This window comes from Helianthus annuus, chromosome 16 (assembly GCF_002127325.2).
Source record: "Helianthus annuus cultivar XRQ/B chromosome 16, HanXRQr2.0-SUNRISE, whole genome shotgun sequence".
Classification (NCBI taxonomy): Eukaryota; Viridiplantae; Streptophyta; class Magnoliopsida; order Asterales; family Asteraceae; genus Helianthus; species Helianthus annuus.
The window spans coordinates 172,673,742-172,698,316 of record NC_035448.2 but is presented as its reverse complement, the minus strand read 5'-3'; the positions used below and the strand labels follow the sequence as shown (position 1 = coordinate 172,698,316).

Sequence of the window (24,575 nt, the reverse complement as noted above, 5' to 3'; positions counted from 1 at the left end):
CTTGTGCGGCCGCGCATTGGTCTTGCAGAAGGAAGAAAGAAACCAACGAACAACAGTCGCGCGCCCAAAGGGAAAACTGAACCCTTGAGACGCCTTCCATTTAAAAGGGTCAAAACCCTGAGACCAAAAGGTCCACCCAAATATCCAGACTTGGATATTACTACCCAGACTTGGGATCTATCCAACTGTGTACACACTAAGAGGTGTCACACCAGATTACAGCAGTAATCTTCTAGAAGAAATGCAATCGTGCACCACCCAGACGGTCATAACCGTCTGGACACGTGTCATCATCACAAACATTCCTGAAATCACAACGATAGCATGTAATTGGAAAATGATCTCCACTCAAACCACTTTCCACGTGGCAATCCCCCAACCGTAGATCAAGTCATGATCCGTGTGCACTTACGTCGGATCAAAGCAACTTAACGAAGGGAAAAAAGACTTAACGGAAGGAAAGATAACCGCTACGGTGTTAGCATCTTCCGTTATCTTTTCAATAACAGATTTTCCCTCCAAAAACTCTCAGTTATAAATAGGAGAACTCTTCAGGTATGAACTCGGATCCAATCTCACCACTCAATTACCCTTATCTTCTCCATACAAATACTTATTCTCACACCGGAGTCGGGTCAAGGAGAGAACCCTCTTCTCCCCTTGGCGAGGCTAACGGTGCTCTGTTTTGCAGAATATCCGGAGAAGTTGTCCGATCACCACTGAGCCAATTGAGAGAGAACTAACCTTTTATGCGGATTCAAACCCCCTGGTACAACTGATCCCGATCTGTTGAACCAGTGTTTCTTCATTGGCGCCCACCGTTTTCTCAGTTTTTCTAGTTCCTATCTCGTTTCGGTTCAGTTCATCTCATTTTTCTGTTTTTCCGTATGGCAGAAAATTCATCTTCTCACCGACGATCCGGTCTTCGACCGAATATCGGAAATAATTACCAGCAAAAACAATTCCCAAAGCTTGGGATTAGTAAATACCAGACTGTTGTAGACACAATCACCAGATCTGATTCCTCATACATCAGATCTGGAGAAGGAGTCCACAATACAGAATTAAATTTGGTAAACTCACCTTGGAGGAACATCCAATTTGGCCACAACAAAGATGGCAGTCATCAGGTACAAATACACATGGTTCAAGGGGGATCATCACGAAGAGCAAGCAAACGAAATTATGATCAACACTGGAGAGAACAACAAGTCGTGTTCCCTGTTGTTCCTGGGGGCCCCCAGGAAGAACGACCAGTAATTATCACCGGTATTTTTGGTCATTACCGGACAGACTATATGTTCATAGATCCAGGAAGTTCAATGGATATCATATATGAGCAGTGTTTTAAGCAACTAGATCCGGAAGATAAAGCACGATTGGACCGGTCGATTTTCCTCTCACCGGATTCTGTAATGAAGCTGTTTTCCCGTTGGGACAAATCGCTTTTCCGGTAACCTTGTCAGACGAAAAACACTCACGAACAGTTACAGTAAATTTCATGGTTATGCCAGCAACATCACGACATGATATTTTGCTCGGAAGAAGGTCACAAAGAGAATTCAGCATGATCACTTCCATTCCGCATGCGGCTTGTGGATTTCCAACAGAAACCGGAGTTGCAATTCTCTATTCAAGCAAGGAAGTCATGTCCGTAGATGATGAACCTCCAGCAAAGGCAGTCAAAACTTCAGCATCAGATGAACCAGAAAAATGGGTTCTGAACGGCGAATACCCAGAGCAAACCATTTTGCTAGGACATGCCATGTCACCAACAATACGGATACAGCTGAAAAGCTTGTTATCTAATAACAAAGATATATTTGCCTGGTGCCCAGCGGACATGACAGGGGTACCACGCGATATCGCGCAACATTACTTAAACATCAAACCATCAGTAGATCCGGTCATTCAGGGAAGGCACAGCTTCAGCGAAGAAAAAGCAAAAGCGATGGACGAGCAAGTAACAGAATTGCTCAACGCGGGAATCTTGCGCAAAGTAAAATACCATACATGGGTTGCCAATCCAGTCATGGTGCAAAAACATAACGGCGGATGGAGAATGTGTGTTGACTTCAAAGACCTCAACAAAGCATGCCCTAGAGACTGCTATGCGCTCCCGGAAATAGACAAGAAAGTCGATTCTTTAGCATCATTCAGGTGGAACTGCTATGCGCTCCCGGAAATAGACAAGAAAGTCGATTCTTTAGCATCATTCAGGTGGAAATGCTTTCTCGACTGCTATAAGGGTTATCACCAGGTCCAGATGAAAGAAGAAGACGAAGAAAAAACCGCATTTCGCACAGACAAAGGCATCTACTGTTACACTAAAATGCCGTTCGGGTTACGCAACGCAGGCGCCACATATCAACGCCTAATGGACACAATCTTTAGCGAGGATATTGGCAAAACTGTCGAAGTATTCATGGATGACCTCGTCATCATGAGTCATGAAGAAGAGACGATGCTCCACAATATCCAGCGCACATTCGATTCCTTACGAAGCGTAAATTTAAAATTAAACCCGACAAAATGCTCCTTCGGAATGGAAGAGGGAAAGTTTTTGGGTTTCATAGTTACCAAAGACGGTTTTAAAGTCAATCCAGAGAAGGTACAGACCATTCAGCAAATGCCATCACCGGCAACAGTCAAAGAAATGCAAAGGCTTGCCGGACGATTAGCAGCGCTAAATAGATTTTTGGCCAATCATGCGGCAAAATCTTACCCATTTATCAGTACGCTGCGAAACTGCGGTAAGAAAACTCCCTTTCAATGGACACCCGAAGCAGAAGCAGCGTTCAAGCAAATGAAAGAATATTTAATCCGATTACCAACGCTGACCGCACCAAAAGAAAAAGAACCATTAATCTTGTATCTGTCAGCCGCGGAGGTGGCAGTAGGCGCAGTATTAATGGTAGAGCGGGAAAACATTCAGACTCCAATCTACTACATCAGCAAAATGCTCACCGGTCCTGAAACTCGTTATTCAATGATAGAAAAGCTGGTTTTAGCGCTAGTACACGCGTCCAGACGCTTGCGCATGTATTTTTCAGGCCATGTCATCACAGTACTGACAAATTATCATCTGGGTCAAATCTTGTCAAAACCCGACATAGCGGGGAGATTAGCCAAATGGGCCATCGAGCTAGGAGGCTACAACATTTTTTACAAACCAAGACCTGCAATCAAAGTGCAGATTCTAGCAGATTTTGCCACCGAAGTTCCCATTGATAAAGTACAAGAATGTGAGGCAATCCAGAACCCGACACCTGTTTTTGACGACAGAGTCTGGACCTTACACACTGATGGTGCTTCCAATGACGATGGAGCAGGAGCAGGTCTCCGATTAGTCAGCCCGGATAATCACGAACTCACATATGCTATCCGCTTAGACTTTCTAAGTACCAACAACGAAGCGGAATACGAAGCATTTTTAGCAGGTCTTCGTCTAGCACTCAAAATGGGAGCAAAAAACCTTGAAGCTAACGTAGACTCAAAACTAGTAGTTGAACAAGTTAACGGTCGTTACGACGCAAAAGGCGAGGCTATGGCGTTGTACCTTGAACAAGCACGGATGCTAATCAATCAATTTCAGACATTCAAAATCAGTCACATAAACAGAAGCGAGAACAAGCATGCGGACACACTAAGCAAATTAGCTGCTACTAGCTTTAAACACTTGGCAAAAGAAGTACGCATAGAGGTATTATCCAATCCCTCCATTCACTTGAAACAAGTATGCGTCATAGAGATGGGGAGTCCATCCTGGATGTCTCCAATTATTTTGTATCTCCAACACGGGAAGCTCCCAGAAGGAAAAGCAGAAGCCCGAAAAATACAACACAAAGCAATAAACTACGAGATGGCGGATGGCGTCCTTTATCGAAAATCATTCATGGGTCCGTTACTACGTTGTGTTGATAAAACAGATGCTCAGTATCTGGTTAGAGAGATCCATGAGGGATTATGCGGGATACACGCAGGACCGCGCATGGTCGTGGCAAAAATAATGAGCGCCGGATACTACTGGCCAGGAATGCACATGGACGCAGTTGATTTATTACGAAGATGCGAGGCATGCCAACGCCATGCACCAAAAACACTTAGACCCAAAAATCCGCTGATTCCAGTTACTTCCGCCTGGCCATTCTAACAGTGGGGCATTGATCTTGTTGGCCCATTTCCTGATGCGCCAGACGCAGTAAAATTCATCATCGTTGCGGTAGATTACTTCACAAAATGGGTGGAAGCTAAAGCTTTAGCCTCAACAACAGCAATGGTAATTCGCAAATTCATATGGGAGCATATCATTTGCAGATTTGGGTTACCATTGCGCATTATTTCTGATAATGGCACCAATTTCGCCGCGGAAGACCTTCAAAAATGGTTCAAGGAAATGAACATTGAGCACAGCTTCGCCTCCGTTGCGCATCCTCAAGCGAATGGTCAGGTAGAAAGCATAAACAAACAAATCGTTGATGGTATAAAAGCGCGACTAGGGACAGCGCGCAGAGGATGGGTTGACGAGCTTCCCAGCATCCTCTGGGCGCATCGAACAATGCCAAAGACTAGCACCGGAGAAACTCCGTTCAGTTTAGTCTATGGGTCAGAAGCCGTCATTCCAGCTGAAATAGGCCTACCCTCGCCGCGCATGTTAGCAATGAAAAAACAGGACAACGAGCAAGAACGGAGGATGGATTTAGACCTTCTGGAAGAAAGGCACGAGAACGCGGCCATAGCAGAAGCAAGGTACAAGTCCAAGTTAGAGAAATATTACAACGCTCGTGTGCGCATCTGCACTTTTGTTCCCGGAGATTTTGTCTTACGCGACAACGAGGCTTCAAACGCTGAAAAACCCAGAAAATTAGCGCCGAGGTGGGAAGGACCCTATGTCATCAACGAAGTCTTGGGTAAAGGAGCATATACCCTAAAAAGGGTTGATGGGACTCTAGTTCCCCGCACCTGGAACGCGCAACAGTTGCGCAGGTGTTACATGTAAGCCAATCCTTTAAAACAAAAAGAACATACAGGCACTGTATTTCTCCATCTTATCTTGTATTACAGGCCTTGCGCTTTTATCAATACACGTATTATTCTTAGTAACATCACTGTCTATTACAAATTGCATGAAATTTCTTTGGTTCGCGCGAAAACGACATGGGCAAACATTGTATACCTCATGAACAGTCTCAAAACAGGCAAACTGTTGACAAACGTTCACACATGAGCACAATACCATTCCTCATTCGCCTCACCTATTCAAAAGTAATTACACACATGCAACATATTGTAATACGTACATATACGGATCATAGTAAACAATCTTCAAAAGAGTATATCATCATATACATTATCAAAAAGTGTGAACATAGACACTTAACAAGATCATAACAGTGATCTTCAAAAAAAATCCTGTCCAGTACCCAGAAGCTTACAACAAAAAAGCATTAACAAAAGACAGGGGTAGACCCTAGGCTTCAATATCCAGTCAAACACCAGAACCATCATCAACAGAGGACACCTGCCTGTTCCGGCGAACTTTCCGACGTCGGTACACCAACCGACACCCCCCTCTTTGAAGTGTCGGAAACTGAGTCATCAGTCCCATCAACATCCAATATAATATCAGCACCAGCAGAAACGGTAGTATGATGAGAGATTTTGCACTCAGAATCAGCAACTGCAAGAGGAACAGGATCGATCAGTTTCTTCACCGGTGCAATAATAAGAGGTGGTGAACGGGACAGAAGAACGAGACCTTCGGCAGCATCATACACTCTAAGAGCATCTAGCAGGAGACGAGTATGGTAAGAACGCTTCATCTTCTTTAAACTCAACTAAGATCAAATATTTCAAGCATATATATAAAGAGAACTCAACACCTCGAGAAAAGAGAAATCCATCATTAACTGTCAGAACTATCACATCCAAACGGCGCTACAGGGACTTAGGTCACTTCTTCAATTAATGAAGACTGACAAAGCGCCATTTCAAATCTCGAGACCAATGAGGAAAAATGTTCACACTTACTGACAAGTGACGTCATTACCTGACAGAGCATGATTACAAGTCACATTTTTTCCTCTAAAAAAAAAATAAATACAATACAAAATTCAACCGTCTCATAATTTTCTTGTCTTATAGCGCTCAAAAAAGACTTTTCCTCTCCTAAGTCCAGTGCTCCACTTATTTGCATAAGTACAACACTAGACTGGGGGGACTTGAAGGGGTAAGGTCCCAAAAATCCCACAAAAGGATATGGGACCATACCACCAAACCGACCTTTCAACCTTTCTAACCTTGCGCGGCCGCGCATTGGTCTTGCAGAAGGAAGAAAGAAACCAACGAACAACAGTCGCGCGCCCAAAGGGAAAACTGAACCCTTGCGCCGCCTTCCATTTAAAAGGGTCAAAACCCTGAGACCAAAAGGTCCACCCAAATATCCAGACTTGGATATTACTACCCAGACTTGGGATCTATCCAACTGTGTACACACTAAGAGGTGTCACACCAGATTACAGCAGTAATCTTCTAGAAGAAATGCAATCGTGCACCACCCAGACGGTCAAAACCGTCTGGACACGTGTCATCATCACAAACATTCCTGAAATCACAACGATAGCATGTAATTGGAGAATGATCTCCACTCAAACCACTTTCCACGTGGCAATCCCCCAACCGTAGATCAAGTCATGATCCGTGTGCACTTACGTCGGATCAAAGCAACTTAACGAAGGGAAAAAAGACTTAACGGAAGGAAAGATAACCGCTACGGTGTTAGCATCTTCCGTTATCTTTTCAATAACAGATTTTCCCTCCAAAAACTCTTAGTTATAAATAGGAGAACTCTTCAGGTATGAACTCGGATCCAATCTCACCACTCAATTACCCTTATCTTCTCCATACAAATACTTATTCTCACACCGGAGTCGGGTCAAGGAGAGAACCCTCTTCTCCCCTTGGCGAGGCTAACGGTGCTCTGTTTTGCAGAATATCCGGAGAAGTTGTCCGATCACCACTGAGCCAATTGAGAGAGAACTAACCTTTTATGCGGATTCAAACCCCCTGGTACAACTGATCCCGATCTGTTGAACCAGTGTTTCTTCAAGGGGTTACCTATATATCCAAGAAGTTGTTACCCACAGAATAAGCAAGTTTGAATTTTTAGGTTTATATCTCGTCACAATCTACTAAATGTGTAAAAACCTACTGACATATTCGTAGTGAGATTGTTTATCACATTTATACTTTCCATTTCTTTAGCATGTTGTGACAGTCCACTGATGTACTATCATTTCCTCTTTTCACAACAAAACTCATTTTTGATTTTATCATGCTTTTATATTTTTCAAATTTTCTAATGTTTTTGGATTTTATGAAATTTTCTACTCCCCCTAAAATGCAAACACATTTCAAAGGAAATTTGAAAACTATCTAAGCTCTTGACCTAATTACAGAAAAACTCAAAACAAATTGTACAAATAAAGTGACAACCGATATCGAATCGCATCAAATCACCATCCACCTAGGCATAAACAATCAGAACTCCCCCTTTCAACAAACTATTTTCTCATTTAGATTTCAAAACACTTAAGTTTGTTTTAATCAAAATGATTTTTCCGGAAAATAAGTTTGTTATAACCACTTGTAGGTTCACTTGTAAGTTAGGGGTATGGTTCATCATATTGTTCATCAATCGCTTGTAGTAGATCAAGTACAAATTAATGTCCCTGATTTACCATTTGCAAGTATGCACCCTTTGTACCAATCGTAACAACACAAACACCTGTACCATGTGTAGGAAACAAACATCTACACACGTCATTTTACCAATCAAAAGATGCCGATTCCTGCTTCTCACTTACCAACCTGGAAGCTCCGGCAGAGTCCTTGAACCTGTAAAATTTAAACTCATTCAAAATCTTTCAAACAATCTATTCAAAAACTAGAATGATGCCGATTCCTGATCCACGATTACAAACTTGGGATCTCCGGCGTAGTCCTAAGACTTCAAGGAAAAAGAAGTTCCACCCAAGTCTTTTCAGACTTAAGTGTTTTCAATTCTTGCTCAGTAGGGTTAAAAGTTGCCTTTTTAGTTGCATAAAATTCTTTAACCCCTTTTGCTTTCCCATTAAGCATTTTCCCAAAAATTTTCTTAATATTCCATTGAATGTTTTCTCGACATCAAACTCATTTTTCTCGGAGTAAAACTGATCCGAGATTTCAACCCTACCAACTTTCTTTTTAATTTCTTCAAATTTCAGTGATGGAAATTCATCATCATTCACTGAATCTTTTGTCTCAACCTGTGGCTCTTCTGGTTTTGTGGAACCAGATTCATCACCAATTTTCTCATCAATCTGCTTAACAACCCACACTTGGTTGTTCTTTGCATTCTTTTTGTAAAAATTCTTTTTTGAACACTCACCAACCTCATAAGTTGAGTTTTCAAAAATTCTAAATTTTTCGGTTGGTGGTTCAACATCAACAACTTTTTCTTTCAATTTCTCATAAACTCCCTGTTTTGCCTTAGCATTTTTCGGACAGTTCCATGCAATATGACCAACTTCATTGCATTTGAAACAGGTTCGAGTCTCTCTTGGATGAAACACTCCAGTTCCATTCCTTCTCTTCTCAGCAAGAAACTCTTGATTTGATTGTTTCCATAATGGTTTCTTCTGTTCTTTCTCAGCACTTCCACCTGAAACAAATTCTGTTTTTGTTTTAGAATTTTTCTCATTTTTATCATTTTCTGGTGGAATAAAACCTAAGCCTTTCTTTTTGTAGCTACGATTATGGTTTGGTTTCTTTTGAAAACCAGAACCAGAATTGTAACCATTTTTCTTGTTTAATCGTTGTTGAACTCTTGAAGTGTATTTTTTAGGTTTTCCAGTAAGATTTAAATTTTTTATTTCAGAAATATTAATTTCTGTCATTTTGAAAACCTTTTTGATCATATCAAAACGAACACTTCTTATTGGAAACTCTTTGTTAGAGTATAATTTGTCAGAATCATTTAAAGTGTATGCAACTTCAAATGTTTCATCATCCAAATTCTTCTTTGATAACATAAATTCTTTACTATAGGACCGTTTAACCGACGACTTTGGACTGTTGACTGACGAAGTTGACCCTCCAGACTCAGACTTTGACTCAGACTCCTCATCAGTATCCAACACCTGATCGACCACCTTTTTGATTAACTCAAACTCATGATCAGTGTCAGACGATGTGTAAGTGACATTAATGTTTTCTGGTAATTCATCAATTGTATCGGTTTTTAACTTTATATTGACTGCTTTTTCAAGTTGCTCCTCGTTTGGTTTCCTTGGAGAATACCCTTCCCAAATCGGAGGCGGACACTTGTTATAGCTAACAGTCAGTTTCTTACCACTATCTTTCTTCTTTGGCTTGTCATCTTGGAAAACTTCAAAACCTGTAACAGTCGGATAAATTCGATCAATGAGATAATCAGAACTAGAATAGCTTTGTAATAAACGTCTAATTCTCTCATTCTCAATTTTCTCTGTTTCCAACTCTTGCTTCCATTTAGCACTTTCTTCGATGTAGAAGTTGATAGCTTTCTGCTTTGACATCATCACAGCATTCATCATCGTCAAAGCATCCTCTCTCTCAGAGTTTGTCTTTTGAAGACCAGTTACCGTTCTGTTCAAGACATCATATGATTCTTTTACATAATTGAGATTGAACAGTAACTGCTCCTTCATCTTCTCATACTATGCCAACTTCTCATCTTTGGCGGCACATTCTTTGCAAGGTTCAAGACACTTAGTACAAGGCTTGATGACCTCTACAATCTTTTCAATTTCGATTGTTTTCACCATTTCAACCACTTTCTTTGTTTCAGTCACCTTCTCAGCCTCGACCGTCTCTTCAGCAGCAACATTAACTTCTTCATTTTCAATAATCTCATCTTTTTCAGCAACACTCTCAGACTTCATTTGTGTTTGTTCTTTTGCAACTCGTTTCTCCTTTAGCTTTTCCAGGCGATCTGCAAAATAAAATTGAAAACTTTCAGGAGACAGATGAGATTTTGCAACGTTAATATGTTTCTCTTCCTCATCGTCACTGCTGTCATCAGTTGGAGACTGATCAAACTGTACAAATTTTTCAGACACATCATCCGAAGACCCAGAAACAAATGGTGTTTGATCAAAGACAACTTCTTTTTCTGAACTCGCATCACTTTGTGAACTCTCATCTGCACTCTGTGAGCTTTCATCAGATACAACAGACTCTTTCTCCACATTCTTCACAGTCTCACCAATAGACTTCATCCATGTGGCAAACATATCTGGTTCTCTAACGATCTTAGCAATGAACGCTTTAAAATCTCCTTTTTCATCAACAAACATATCCCAGTTGTAAGGCCCTAACACGTTTTTATCGAAAAGTCGCAGCGGAAATACGTGCCATAAAATTTCTTTCTTAAACATTCCTTTATATTTGAAAATCATTTAAAAACATCTTTATGTAAGGAACTACATTGTTTATTTTTCATTAACGTATCGATAATAACATACTAATACAGATTACATGACCACCCATTCTGTACAATCCACGTCTCTATCACTCGATCTTCAATCACTAGCCTTCCATCATGTTGATCCCTAATTCTGTACCACCTGCACTCACCACATACATTCATAACATTAGTACACAGTATATATATAAACAAGATTCATTCTCGTACAACTTTCCATTTCATTATCTTTCATAATCTTTAAGCATTTCATCTGCGTATCCATATCCTGGTGAGGCTCCAGTAATGTACCTGCATTACTTTTCATTCTCAAAGCACACTATTAATATCGTATTACTCATACATTCTTACATACATATATGCATTCTTACTTGCATACTTACACATCTACATACATACATACCTTTTTATATCTCTACATATATGCATACACTCATACGTACCTTCATGTATTCCTAATACACATCTACATGCGCACATTCATTACTACGTCTCCACATACATAAATATACACATACGTATCTTCATATGTACATAAATACACATCTACTTACGCACATACATTACCACATACACGTTCAAGATCTTACATACCTCTTATATACCCATACATTGGTTACATGGTACTTAGACTTAGATTTATAGCCCATAAACGTCAAAGGGACAATCAAAATCATGTTTGGGAGGCCCGTCATGGTCCACGGATAATAAACCGAAGCCTACTATACCCAAATCAACTTAGATAACATATTTCAGGTTTTTGAACATGGGGAGGCCGTCGGCGACGGCCCTTGCAAATACCCGTAGCCCAAAACTTCCGTAGACAGTCAAATAGCCCGTCAGCTAAAAACTGACTTTCCAGAGCCCGTCGGCGACGCCCCCATGCCCATCGGCGACGCCCTCTAGATTTTGCATTTTTCTGCAGCTCCGTTTCGTCGTCCGTACGCACTAAAACGCGCATAACTTTTGAACCGTTTACCCGTTTAACCTCCCGTTTCTTCCTACATGCTTGTAAATTCACATTCTATCATATGAACTTGAAATCCAACATCCGGTTTAAGGAAAATATTCACTTAAGCTCTCGGCTTTATATACCCGCTTTCACTTATTTGACCCGTTCATGTTTTCGTCAAACTACTCATTCGTTTTAACCCAAAACTTACATAAACGTTATAAATATAATACTTTTACATTATCCGTGCTTCCACTTACCCATTAACGTACTTATGCGCAATCCTACCCGTTACCCGGTTATCATACTGTAGACATTTCTTATTCTTCATTCCATTATAACATCAAGACCTCATTTTTGACCCGTTACATCTACTTAGAGAAAATCATTGGTTTCATACAACCCGTCCATTATTTGTCTCAATTATCATACTTAATTAACTAGCACATAAATCTACGTAAACAACTAAGAAGTGATTGCGGAAATCACTTACCTTGTGCATCTGTGTCCGTATCCACTTCCTTGTCTGCTCTTGACCCGTTAGCCTTTCATGCTTGAGTCCATGCTAATGTGATACCTATCCTTTCATGTCATCGCAATCACATCATGGTTAGCATACGTGCTCATTCATACTGACATTCATTTCCTTCCATTCATACATTACTTGCATTTTTATTAACCATATACCACATACATAAGGCATAGACTAAAAGGCACCTTGTTCCACATTCACGCAACTCGATTATCATCGTATACGACATGTAGATCATCTAGTACATAACACATTAGTTCTCTACTATTATAATTGTGTCCGAAAGGCTAACCATGTTATAATTTCTCGGTTGACTTTTAGAAAGTCAACCTTCTAGCATATAACTTCTAACTTTTGAACACGCATTCATGTTGATATAGTAGACCATATTAATGACATGATATTCATTTCATACATAATGTTGTATGACACATACAACTACATGATCACCTAGTCATATACAAAATATACACATAATCAATTTACACATACTTATGCATTTCATGATTCTACATTTGACAACCACATCGCTAAGTTAGCCAACTTAACGTAATTCATAACATCATCCTTTAATAGTATGGTCATATGTTATACATTAGTACCCATTCACTTCTTGATCGCGATTAAGACAATTAAACAATCCATATGTGTGCATTACATCACTCATGCATATAACACAACTCTTAGATTATACATCTACCCAATTGCTCATTAACTATTTTCACATATAGATATTCATCAAGGACATACTTATCATGATATTTTACTACTAAATACATCATGTCTAATTTCTATACATATTCATTCGTTAATTACATCCAATCTCATCTAATAATCTCACTTATGCATTTCATCAAACACTTAGCGGGCGTATTACAATTTAAGCACAAAGTACAAGTAATTCATGCTTACCACCAACATTTGGCTCCCATTCATCAAATAACACAAATCATCAACTAATTCATATCACATCTAATCTAGTTAACAGGATACCATCTACAATGCTACTCAACCACTAACATCATGTTAATTTGCATATAATTCTTACCAAAATTCATCATTCCATAGTTATAAGTGGGTTTTCCCCAAAATCATCAATATAGTCGAAATTGAGCATATTACAACTTCCACACATTGATATTAACTAACATTCAAGTTCAATTTCATAATACATTCACGGATTACACATAACCTACTTCATCAAACATCACCAAAACATTAAATTCGACTTACTTGGTGTCAAGAACGCTTGAGTGATCATAAATCTTAGTTCATGCATCCATTTAACCCTCAATTCCCTTTCCAATTTGATGATTTCTTGTGGGTTAGGGTTTACATCCCTTCCCTTTTCTCCTGCTCGATCCCACGCACACACATAGTGTGTGTGTGTGTGTGTGTGGTTTTTGCCTTAATAAATTAAGTCTCCAAGTTTGGCACCCTAAGTCCCTCAAGTTTAACTTATCATCATAAATGCTACAAACTTCATTCCCTACTTATTTATTAAACATTTAACTAAGTTAAATAACTTAGTTATTGTATCTCATTTTATTAAACATGGTAACATGCTAACGAATTTTAATAATTCGAATTTTGGGGTGTTACACCAGCTAAAGCCTTCAGGTAATTTTTCATCATCCTGATTAACTAAACAGACTTTGCTTTCTGGTGATATGTAGTCGTTCCAGTTAAAATCCACCAAACATGCTCTCTTAGAATCCTTGATTTTTCTACCATGAGCCACTTGTGGTTCTTGCAGTTGTTGCTGACCAACTTGCTGATAAATGGCTTTCCGGTACTAATCGTCTTTTCCGAACGGATTCTGAGCTCCACTAGCTTCCCTGTTCTTGCATTCTCTTTTGAAATGACCTTTCTCCCTGCATCGAAAACAAGTAACTTTAGATTTATCAAAACCTAAAGTAGAAACATGTGCATCAAGAAAGTCATTTCTTCCGGTAATCATCTTGAACTTTTCAGCACGTCTAAGAAGACTAGCTAGACACCATTTGATATCCATCAGTTCCATCTCTTCGGCGTCTATCTGATCGTAATCCTCCTTTGTGAGTATAGGATTCCCGATCCGTCCTGCGACTAATCCTTCATAAGAGAGTAATACAGAACCAAGCAATGCCATGTGATCTTTCGCAACTTCTTCAGAAAAAACTTTGGTCGTCTGGAAGATTCAAAGCAATGTTGCACTGGATTACATAACCATTTCCTGTCTTTGTGCTTTGAGAATGGAAACTTGTAGTTGACTCTTTCGGATTAACACTCGGAAATGAAGAGAATCCACTGCTGCTTTTAGTTGAACTCTGATCAACCTTTTCTGTAGAATCCCCAGCACTAAATGCAGTCTGAATTTTCAGACTTCTTTCAGTTTCCGGAACACTGCCTTTGTAATACATTTTTACATCTTGTTGACCACTTGGACTATTCATCCTTGCGATCTTTTGCTGTTCCAGATCCTGACTTTCAATCTTCTCAATGAACTGAGAAATAGTCAATCCATCATAAACACCCGTATTCTTTAGAATCATCAAATATGTACCCCACTCCTTTTGCGGTAGAGCATCGGCTAATTTGTCTACCCACTCTTCAGGCTCTTTTGTAATACTCAACATCGACATGGTTCGCACCAAGTGGCAGTAACGTTCAATCAGCTTCTTTGTATCTTCTCCCGGTAAACTACTGAACAAATCAAATTCTTTTTTAAGTAATGCCTTTTTACTCTTAATCATATTTTCACTACCCTCAAACTTGACTTTAAGAGCATCCCAAATTGATTTTGAAGTTTTGTCATGCTGAAGTAATACAAAGATGTCTTCTTTGATTGCCTGTTGTAGTAAACTGATCATCATCTTTTCAGCACGGTACATTTCCCGTTCTTGGTCATTAAATTCCGAGATTTGTTTAACAACTTGAAGTTCAGTGCGTGGTAAAACATATTTCTTCAGTATACACTCTCACGATCTAAGATGATTTGCCTGCACCCAGTTCTCGAATCTGTCTTTCCATCCGTAATACTCCTCAATGCTCATCAGTTTCAGAGGTTTTTGGGTAGTCCCGGTTTCGTTTTCAAGGTTCATGTTCTGAGCAATAACAGCCGGAGTAGTTGGAGTAGCAAACGCGTTGTAAAAATCGTTGTCCATAGTTCTTTTTCAAGCGAAATAACCTGCAAAAACAGAACAACTACAAGCGAAATCAAACAATAACAGTTTCGAGCGAAATATCAAGTAAACAATTTCAAGCAAAAACACTGAAATGTATCTTGGAGCGAAATCAGAATGAAGTTTGGAGCGAAATCACTAAACAACCACTTTGGAGCGAAATCACAATGTTTGGCTATCTGGAGCGAAATCAACTCAATGCTTTAGAGCGAAATCACCAAATTGACAATCTGGAGCGGAATCAAAAGTTTGATCTGGAGCGGAATCAGACTTTTGCTGTTTGGAGCAAAATCAACTCGGGGTCCATTTTGGTCCATTTTTAGTCCGATTTTGTTACACCCTTATTTTTATACTAGGATTTAATATCTATTTTATACCAAAAGCCATTAAAATTTACATAAGTTTCAAAACTTTACTAGTTAGCCTACTAGGAACAAAAGTAGAACATAACATTGTTGTTTAAGACTTTGATTACAACAAAAGAAACACTGTTTAACAAGTTTAACATAGCAGAAGCTTCGAAATGGAGTGTTCGGTTCATTCATCTTGTCGCTTGATCGCCATCCTTGACTTCTAATCACCTAAGAATCAACAATTAGATCGTTAGCTCTTGATATTTAAGAATGATAAGGTTTAAAGACTAAACTCCCCATTAAAAGAATAGGAAAATAAAAGTGTTCCAGGCTCCACCGTAATTTACGGTACCACCGTAAATTACGGTGAGTGCTGGAAATTTCTGGTTGCACCGTAACACAGGAGAGAACCTCCGTAAATCAAAACCCTCTACCGTAAATTACGGTGACACCGTAATTTACGGTAGCACCTGGGAATTCATGGTTTTGTTTGGTTTGTGCATTTCAACCAAAATTTCAACTTTCGGATTTCAACATCCTGCATTATCAATGTAGTAAAGGTCTAATGTTTCTAGTACACCATACTATAGCCACTACATACATCAATTATCATGTTCGGAATATAGATCATGTTTACTTGATTGTTTGACCCGTTTGGCTTGCCTACGGAATTTCCTTCCTTCATGGCAACTACCAACGAGCTAAAATTCGTCATTCATGCTAATATTCAATTTAACTAGAAACTTGATAAACAACTACAACGATCTAAATTTACATAATGTAACGAGGCATGTTACATACCTTTCAAAGCGAGCCCTTCAAACGAGCGTCCACACCGGTTTGTCCACTAGATGCCCCGGCTTCTTTTCCTAAAGAGTTCAAGCACTTTATGTTTAGAACTCCATGTTTTACTCACATAACGCACGTTCGTGATACTTCGTATTTATGCGTTTAAACTTTACAATTCAGTTTTCTTTTAAAACCTTCTTTGAGGCATTTCATCGAACATTATGGAGGCAGAATTTCTATTTCATTTGTTTTCATGTTTATAAGTTGCTAATTAGCCAACTTAACTTCAATTAAGCTATCACATATCATGTAAACATCACCTCTTTCCTGAAACTATCTTCTAAGGTCAATTTTACTAGATTAACCTCTAAGAACCCTAGAAATCATCATCACCTTGTAAAACCCACAACCCACCTTCAAGGTGTTCATGGAGTTTTCTGAATTTAGTCATGATTTCACATGTAATTGGTTGAATTTAACTTCTAAACACCAAGTTGATTCTAAATTAACCAAATAACACTCATGCATCAACAATTTTCCAGATTTCATAACATCATGAGAAATTCAAACAAGAAATTAACACAAGTTTTTACATACCTTAGAATCCTTTCGTGATGAGGATCACTAATCTATGTTTAGATTTCGTATTAGAGCAGATTTGGGCTTTCAATTTGAGGTTTTTGAGAGTTTAGGGTTTTGGAATGGGGTGTCGCCCCCTTCTTCTGCTCTGATCGACCAACACTCCAAAATTTGGAGTGTTTGGTTACTAATGGTAATTAGATTTTAATTTTTGACAATTTCAGCCCCTCAACTTTGTTCCACACTTTATTTAATGGGTTTTAACCTTTATGAGTTATTTCTAGTCTATCAACTAACTAGGTTAAAGGTTCCTAGTTAGTAAATTCCCGTTTATTAATAATTTATAGCTTTAACATAAAGTTTTATATTTTTGGGGTGTTACAAGTCCACCCCCCTTAAAAAGGGTTTCGTCCCCGAAACCGAATTACATACCAAATAATGTAGGGTGGAGTCGCCGCATTTCTTCCTCGGACTCCCATGTAGTGTCTGACCCTTTTCTGTGCTCCCATTTGACTTTGACTTGACTTATTATCTTGTTCCTCAAACTTTTCTCCTTACGATCTAAAATCGCAATTGGTTTTACCGCATAGTTGAGGCTGTTATCCACCTCGATGTCATCGTAGTGGACACGAGCAGTTTCGTCGGCCAAACATTTTCGAAGATGTGATACGTGGAATGTGCTATGAATTCCACTCAACTCTTCAGGTAATTCAAGTCGATAAGCCACTTTACCGACCCGTTCAGTGATTCTAAATGGCCCAATAAATCTCGGGCTTAACTTCCCCCTTTTTCTGAATCTGATGATACCCTTCCATGGGGAAACCTTTAGCATGACCATATCGCCAACCTGAAACTCAATTGGCCTTTTTCTTTTATCTGCGTATGCCTTTTGCCGGTCTTGAGCCGCTTTCAAGTGTGCCCGAACTATATCAATTTTAGCGTTTGTAGCTCGGATTATATCGGTTGGCGCTAGCCCCCGCGGACCCACTTCTCCCCAACAAACCGGGGTCCGACACTTTCTGCCATATAATAGCTCATACGGGGCCATTTTAATGCTCGCGTGATAGCTATTGTTATATGCGAATTCGACCAAAGGTAAATGAACATCCCAACTACCCCCAAAGTCGATAATGCAAGCCCGTAGCATATCACCCAATGTCTGTATCGTTCTTTCGCTCTGCCCATCCGTTTGTGGATGGTAAGCAGTGCTAAGGAACAATTTAGTTCCCATCTGTTCTTGGAATTCACGCCAGAATTTTGAAGTAAACCGGGTATCTCTGTCTGACACAATGGATATCGGTACTCCATGTCTTGCTATGATCTCGTTGGTGTAAACCTCCGACATTTTCTCCGAAGTATAAGTCTCACGAATGGGAATAAAGTGAGCGCTTTTGGTTAACCTATCCACTACTACCCAAATAGCATCAAAACCACGACTTGTTTTAGGCAGTTTGGTCAATAGGTCCATCGTAATTTGCTCCCATTTCCAAACCGGAATTTCTAACGGTTGAAGTTTACCATATGGTTTTTGGTGTTCAGCCTTGACTTGTAGGCACGTCAAACACTTCTCCACGTACTTCACCGTATCCCGCTTCATTCCGGGCCACCAATAGTTTTGCTTCAAGTCGTGATACATCTTGGTCGCTCCCGGGTGAATGGAATAACGGGATTTATGAGCTTCATCGAGTAGAAGCTTTTTAACCCCACATGTGTTAGGGACCCAGATTCTATTAAAGCGAGTCTTCAGGCCGTGACTGCCCACCCCTAGGTCCTTAACTTGGCCGATAATTCTTTCCTTTTTCCAGTTTTCTGTCTTTACAGCTTCATCTTGTGCTTCTCGAATTTGTTCAAGCAAGCTCGAAGTCACAACCAGTTGCATTGATCGTACCCGTATTGGGGTATAATCCGATTTACGGCTCAGCGCATCGGCCACTACATTAGCCTTTCCCGGGTGATATCGTATTTCACAATCGTAATCCTTCACCGTTTCTAGCCACCTCCTTTGTCGCATATTCAACTCCTTCTGATCGAAGAAGTATTTCAAACTCTTGTGGTCTGTGAATATGGTGCACTTTACTCCGTACAAGTAGTGCCTCCATATTTTTAATGCAAACACTACCGCCGCCAACTCGAGGTCGTGCGTAGGATATTTCTGTTCGTGTACCTTTAATTGCCTCGAGGCATAGGCTATAACCTTGCCCCGTTGCATCAATACACATCCGAGTCCCGATAGTGAAGCATCCGAATAAACCTCCATGTCTTCAACCCCGTCCGGTAGTGTTAGTACCGGAGCTTGAGTTAACTTTTCTTTTAACGTTTGAAATGCTTTCTCTTGTTCAACACCCCAGATGAATCTTTCTGTCTTTCGGGTCAGCTTGGTTAGTGGCGACGCGATCTTGGAGAAGTCTTGAATAAATCTCCTATAGTATCCCGCAAGTCCCAAAAAGCTTCTAATTTCAGAAGGGTTCTTTGGGGAATTCCATTTTGACACCGCCTCAATCTTTGACGGATCCACCAGTACTCCGTCAGCACTTATAATGTGGCCAAGAAATTGTACCTCTCGTAACCAAAAGGCACATTTAGAGAATTTTGCGTATAGCTTCTCTCGTCTAAGGGCCTCTAACACTTCTTGTAGGTGATGTGCGTGTTCAGCTTCACTTTTCGAATATACCAATATGTCATCGATAAACACGATGACCGACTTATCCAGCATCGGTTTGCAAACCCGGTTCATGAGGTCCATGAAAGCCGCGGGCGCGTTTGTTAGTCCGAATGACATCACAAGGAATTCGTAATGTCCGTATCTCGTGCGGAAAGCCGTCTTCGGCACATCTTCTTCTTTGACCCTTAATTGGTGATACCCCGATCTAAGGTCAATTTTGGAAAACCAATTCGCACCTTGTAGTTGGTCGAATAAATCGTCTATTCTCGGGAGCGGGTATCGATTCTTTACCGTGAGTTTGTTTAACTCCCGGTAATCGATACACATGCGCATACTCCCGTCTTTCTTTCTCACGAACAATACCGGTGCGCCCCAAGGAGACACACTCGGCCTTATGAATCCCTTGTCAAGCAGGTCTTGGATTTGGGACATCAATTCTTGCAATTCTGACGGCGCAAGTCGATACGGGGCTTTTGCTACGGGTTTCGCGCCCGGAATCAATTCGATCCCGAACTCTACTTCCCGTTCGGGCGGTATTCCCGGCAAATCTTCCGGAAAAACATCTTCATAATCTCGTACTACTGGTACATCTCCAATCTTTCGTGATTCTTTTTCGGGTTCATTTGCGTATATCATAAATGCTTTGCATCCTTGCTTCATTAGCTTGTGAGCTTTCAACATTGAGCATACAATGGGATTGCCTCCTTTTTCACCATAGATGGTGACGTGTTTCCCGCTCGAAGATGTCAGTTTTATCTCTTTACGGAAACACACGACTTTTGCGTGGTGTCGAGATAGCCAATCCATCCCAACGACGACTTGAAATTCTCCCATTGACATCGGGATTAGATTTATCAAATATTCTTCATCATCAATGCTCAGTTTGCAATTTTCACATACATCGCAAACGATAAAACTTTTATTATTACCTATCTCTACTTCTAAGGGCACAGGTAATTTAGTTAGAATAAATGAAGGATGTCGAATAAATCCATATGAAACAAAGGATTTATTCGCACCCGTATCAAATAACACACGTGCAGGAATCGAGTTTACAGTAAATATACCTGAGACCACGTCAGGTTCAATCTTTGCTTCAGCGGCTGTTAGTTGAAAAGACCTCGCCTTTGCTTTGGGGGCTTCACCTTTCTGTTCCTGCCCACCCTTATTTTCAACCAACTCCGGGCACTCTGCTTTCTTATGACCCGTTCGGTAACAATTGTAACAAACCGTTACCTTCTCCGGGCATGATAAGGCTATATGTCCCGTTTTCTTGCATATAGGACAAGGCTTATCCTTGTAATGACATTCGCCTTTATGGCCCTTCCCGCAAATTTTGCAACCCGGTGACCCGCCTTTCGTATCAGACTTCTTTGAGCTCTCACTTGTTCGTGCCTTTTTGGTAGGGCTGGGATTTACATCAGGTGCCCTCCGTTCACCCCTTTCGATACTCTTTTTCAGCTCTATTTCCCTTTCCCGAGCAGCATTTATAATCTCGGTAAGGGTCTCGTATTTGGAAGGGGTGATAAACTCTCTATACTCGGCACTCAACATGTTATGATAATAATATATCCTTTGTTCTTCGTTTGTTACAAGATCATCACAAAACTTCATTTTATCCATAAACGTTGCCGTGATCTTGTCTATGGTCTCGTTTTTGTGCCTGAGCTGCATGAATTCTTGCTTGATTTTATTCATAACCGCTTTGGGGCTATGATGCTTCAGAAATGGCGTCTTGAATTCATCCCAAGTCATGACCTTAACAGCCTCAGCACCGATCTCTCTCTTCTTGTTATCCCACCAATCTTTTGCTTGATTTCTTAGTTGACCCGTACCATAGGCCACATAGTCATTTACATCACAATGGGTTCTCTCGAATACCCCTTCGATATCACTTAGCCATCTTTGGCACACTATTGGGTCAACCTCCCCATTGTATACCGGTGGTTTGCAAGCCATGAATTCCTTGTATGAGCAAGGTTTTCTCCCTCCATGTTTTTCCTTTTCAAGTTTTGAGTCGTCTTCTAATTTCTTGATTCTATCTTCTACCATTGATAGAACTGTGTTTTGAATTCTATCAATGAAGCCTGCCAGACTGTTTTCGATTGCCTTTCCAACCTCTTCGGCAATCGCCTCCCTGACTTGTTCGGTGACTCTTGGCACCGCATCATCGTTACCTTTATCAGCCATCTTCGTTTCTGAAATGTTTACACAAGTTGTTAAAACATTCCATTTATAACACATGCTGTTCTTGTTTGATTCTATCAAGTTCATAACTTGATTTAGTCATTCTTGCTGTTGATTCAATCAAGTTCACAACTTGATTTGATCGTTCTTGCTGTTGATTCAATCAAGTTCACAACTTGACTTGATTGTTCTTGCTGTTAATTCAATCAAGTTCACGACTTGACTTGATTGTTCTTGCTGTTAATTGAGCTTACTTGCTCATTTCATGCATGTGAGTTCATTTCTCATTCTTTACATAACATAAAGTTTATTAACTGAAATTAGTTCTTACCGGATGGTCGATCAAGCTTGAACCGAACACTTATTGACAACCGAGGCTCTGATTACCAACTTGTTACACCCTTATTTTTATACTAGGATTTAATATCTATTTTATACCAAAAGCCATTAAAATTTACATAAGTTTCAAAACTTTACTAGTTAGCCTACTAGGAACAAAAGTAGAACATAACATTGTTGTTTAAGACTTTGATTACAACAAAAGAAACACTGTTTAACAAGTTTAACATAGCGGAAGCTTCGAAATGGAGTGTTCGGTTCATTCATCTTGTCGCTTGATCGCCATCCTTGACTTCTAATCACCTAAGAATCAACAATTAGATCGTTAGCTCTTGATATTTAAGAATGATAAGGTTTAAAGACTAAACTCCCCATTAAAAGAATAGGAAAATAAAAGTGTTCCAGGCTCCACCGTAATTTACGGTACCACCGTAAATTACGGTGAGTGCTGGAAATTTCTGGTTGCACCGTAACACAGGAGAGAACCTCCACACCGTAATTTACGGTAGCACCTGGGAATTCATGGTTTTGTTTGGTTTGTGCATTTCAACCAAAATTTCAACTTTCGGATTTCAACATCCTGCATTATCAATGTAGTAAAGGTCTAATGTTTCTAGTACACCATACTATAGCCACTACATACATCAATTATCATGTTCGGAATATAGATCATGTTTACTTGATTGTTTGACCCGTTTGGCTTGCCTACGGAATTTCCTTCCTTCATGGCAACTACCAACGAGCTAAAATTCGTCATTCATGCTAATATTCAATTTAACTAGAAACTTGATAAACAACTACAACGATCTAAATTTACATAATGTAACGAGGCATGTTACATACCTTTCAAAGCGAGCCCTTCAAACGAGCGTCCACACCGGTTTGTCCACTAGATGCCCCGGCTTCTTTTCCTAAAGAGTTCAAGCACTTTATGTTTAGAACTCCATGTTTTACTCACATAACGCACGTTCGTGATACTTCGTATTTATGCGTTTAAACTTTACAATTCAGTTTTCTTTTAAAACCTTCTTTGAGGCATTTCATCGAACATTATGGAGGCAGAATTTCTATTTCATTTGTTTTCATGTTTATAAGTTGCTAATTAGCCAACTTAACTTCAATTAAGCTATCACATATCATGTAAACATCACCTCTTTCCTGAAACTATCTTCTAAGGTCAATTTTACTAGATTAACCTCTAAGAACCCTAGAAATCATCATCACCTTGTAAAACCCACAACCCACCTTCAAGGTGTTCATGGAGTTTTCTGAATTTAGTCATGATTTCACATGTAATTGGTTGAATTTAACTTCTAAACACCAAGTTGATTCTAAATTAACCAAATAACACTCATGCATCAACAATTTTCCAGATTTCATAACATCATGAGAAATTCAAACAAGAAATTAACACAAGTTTTTACATACCTTAGAATCCTTTCGTGATGAGGATCACTAATCTATGTTTAGATTTCGTATTAGAGCAGATTTGGGCTTTCAATTTGAGGTTTTTGAGAGTTTAGGGTTTTGGAATGGGGTGTCGCCCCCTTCTTCTGCTCTGATCGACCAACACTCCAAAATTTGGAGTGTTTGGTTACTAATGGTAATTAGATTTTAGTTTTTGACAATTTCAGCCCCTCAACTTTGTTCCACACTTTATTTAATGGGTTTTAACCTTTATGAGTTATTTCTAGTCTATCAACTAACTAGGTTAAAGGTTCCTAGTTAGTAAATTCCCGTTTATTAATAATTTATAGCTTTAACATAAAGTTTTATATTTTTGGGGTGTTACAGATTTTAGATGTGTAACTTTCCAGGGTTTGTCTATGTCCAAATTTAAGCAGTCTGTGAAAATTTGATCCGGTTTTGTCCGATAAAAGTTCCTGAAATGATGAAAGAAGGTGTAGAAGCTAGAAATTTCAATGAAATTCGGCTGTAAACTGCAGAACTCCTCCAACTGGCTCTGATACCAATTGTAGGATCGTGCGACTGACCCAAATGAGTCGTTCAGAGAGATTCTGATCTATTTCAGGTGCGGAAAACAAGAAATAGACTTAGTAACAACTTGAACTTCAATTAAAACACTGATTGTATTGATCTGACATTGTTTACAATCAAATCTCACACCGGCAGCACTTCGGCATGGAAAACAAGGACTCGATTACCTGATTTCGCTCCTGAATGACTATATATAGTGCTTGTGATTCCGCCCGAAACCTAACAGACCATTAGGAGCGGAATTAGCATGATTGTGGTTCCTCTCGAAACTGTTTGGAGCGGAATCAGACTTTTGCTGTTTGGAGCGAAATCAATCTCTACACATCCTAAACTTTAACATTTTCTCGTACAACGTGCCATAATCTATACAATCTAATCTAATACTCGATACAAGACGAAGTCGACAGATGCATGCACCAACAGAAACCGATTTATTATCTTGATTCCGCAATGAGAGACACAACTTTTGGTCTCGATTCACGGTTTCTCTCTCTAAATTTGGGTGGGGTTTTTTGC

General features: G+C 39.7%; 2 protein-coding genes across 5 annotated transcripts; one reads left to right on the top strand and one right to left on the bottom strand.

Annotated features, from left to right (window-relative positions):
- Positions 1 to 1,501: 1,501 nt before the first annotated feature.
- Positions 1,502 to 4,999, top strand: LOC110920043. Its single transcript, XM_022164282.1, has 2 exons — positions 1,502 to 4,075; positions 4,157 to 4,999. The coding sequence occupies exons 1-2, from the start codon at positions 1,502 to 1,504 to the stop codon at positions 4,997 to 4,999; spliced, it is 3,417 nt and encodes a 1,138-aa protein (XP_022019974.1).
- Positions 5,000 to 15,544: 10,545 nt separating this feature from the next.
- Positions 15,545 to 23,527, bottom strand: LOC110918332. 4 transcript variants are annotated; one of them, XR_004883025.1, is made up of 4 exons: positions 23,490 to 23,527; positions 22,905 to 22,972; positions 16,307 to 16,374; positions 15,545 to 15,733 (listed from the first exon to the last, which is right to left on the bottom strand). XR_004883025.1 is itself a non-coding variant. In XM_035984902.1 (3 exons), exons 1-2 carry the CDS (start codon positions 21,585 to 21,587, stop codon positions 16,310 to 16,312), a joined length of 1,050 nt encoding a protein of 349 aa, XP_035840795.1. In that variant the 5' UTR covers positions 21,588 to 21,596; the 3' UTR covers positions 15,545 to 15,733; positions 16,307 to 16,309. The 4 variants fall into 4 exon arrangements, 1 of the variants encoding a protein (XP_035840795.1); XR_002581235.1 differs by lacking the exons at positions 22,905 to 22,972; positions 23,490 to 23,527 and adding an exon at positions 16,892 to 16,929; XM_035984902.1 differs by lacking the exons at positions 22,905 to 22,972; positions 23,490 to 23,527 and adding an exon at positions 20,603 to 21,596.
- Positions 23,528 to 24,575: the final 1,048 nt, after the last annotated feature.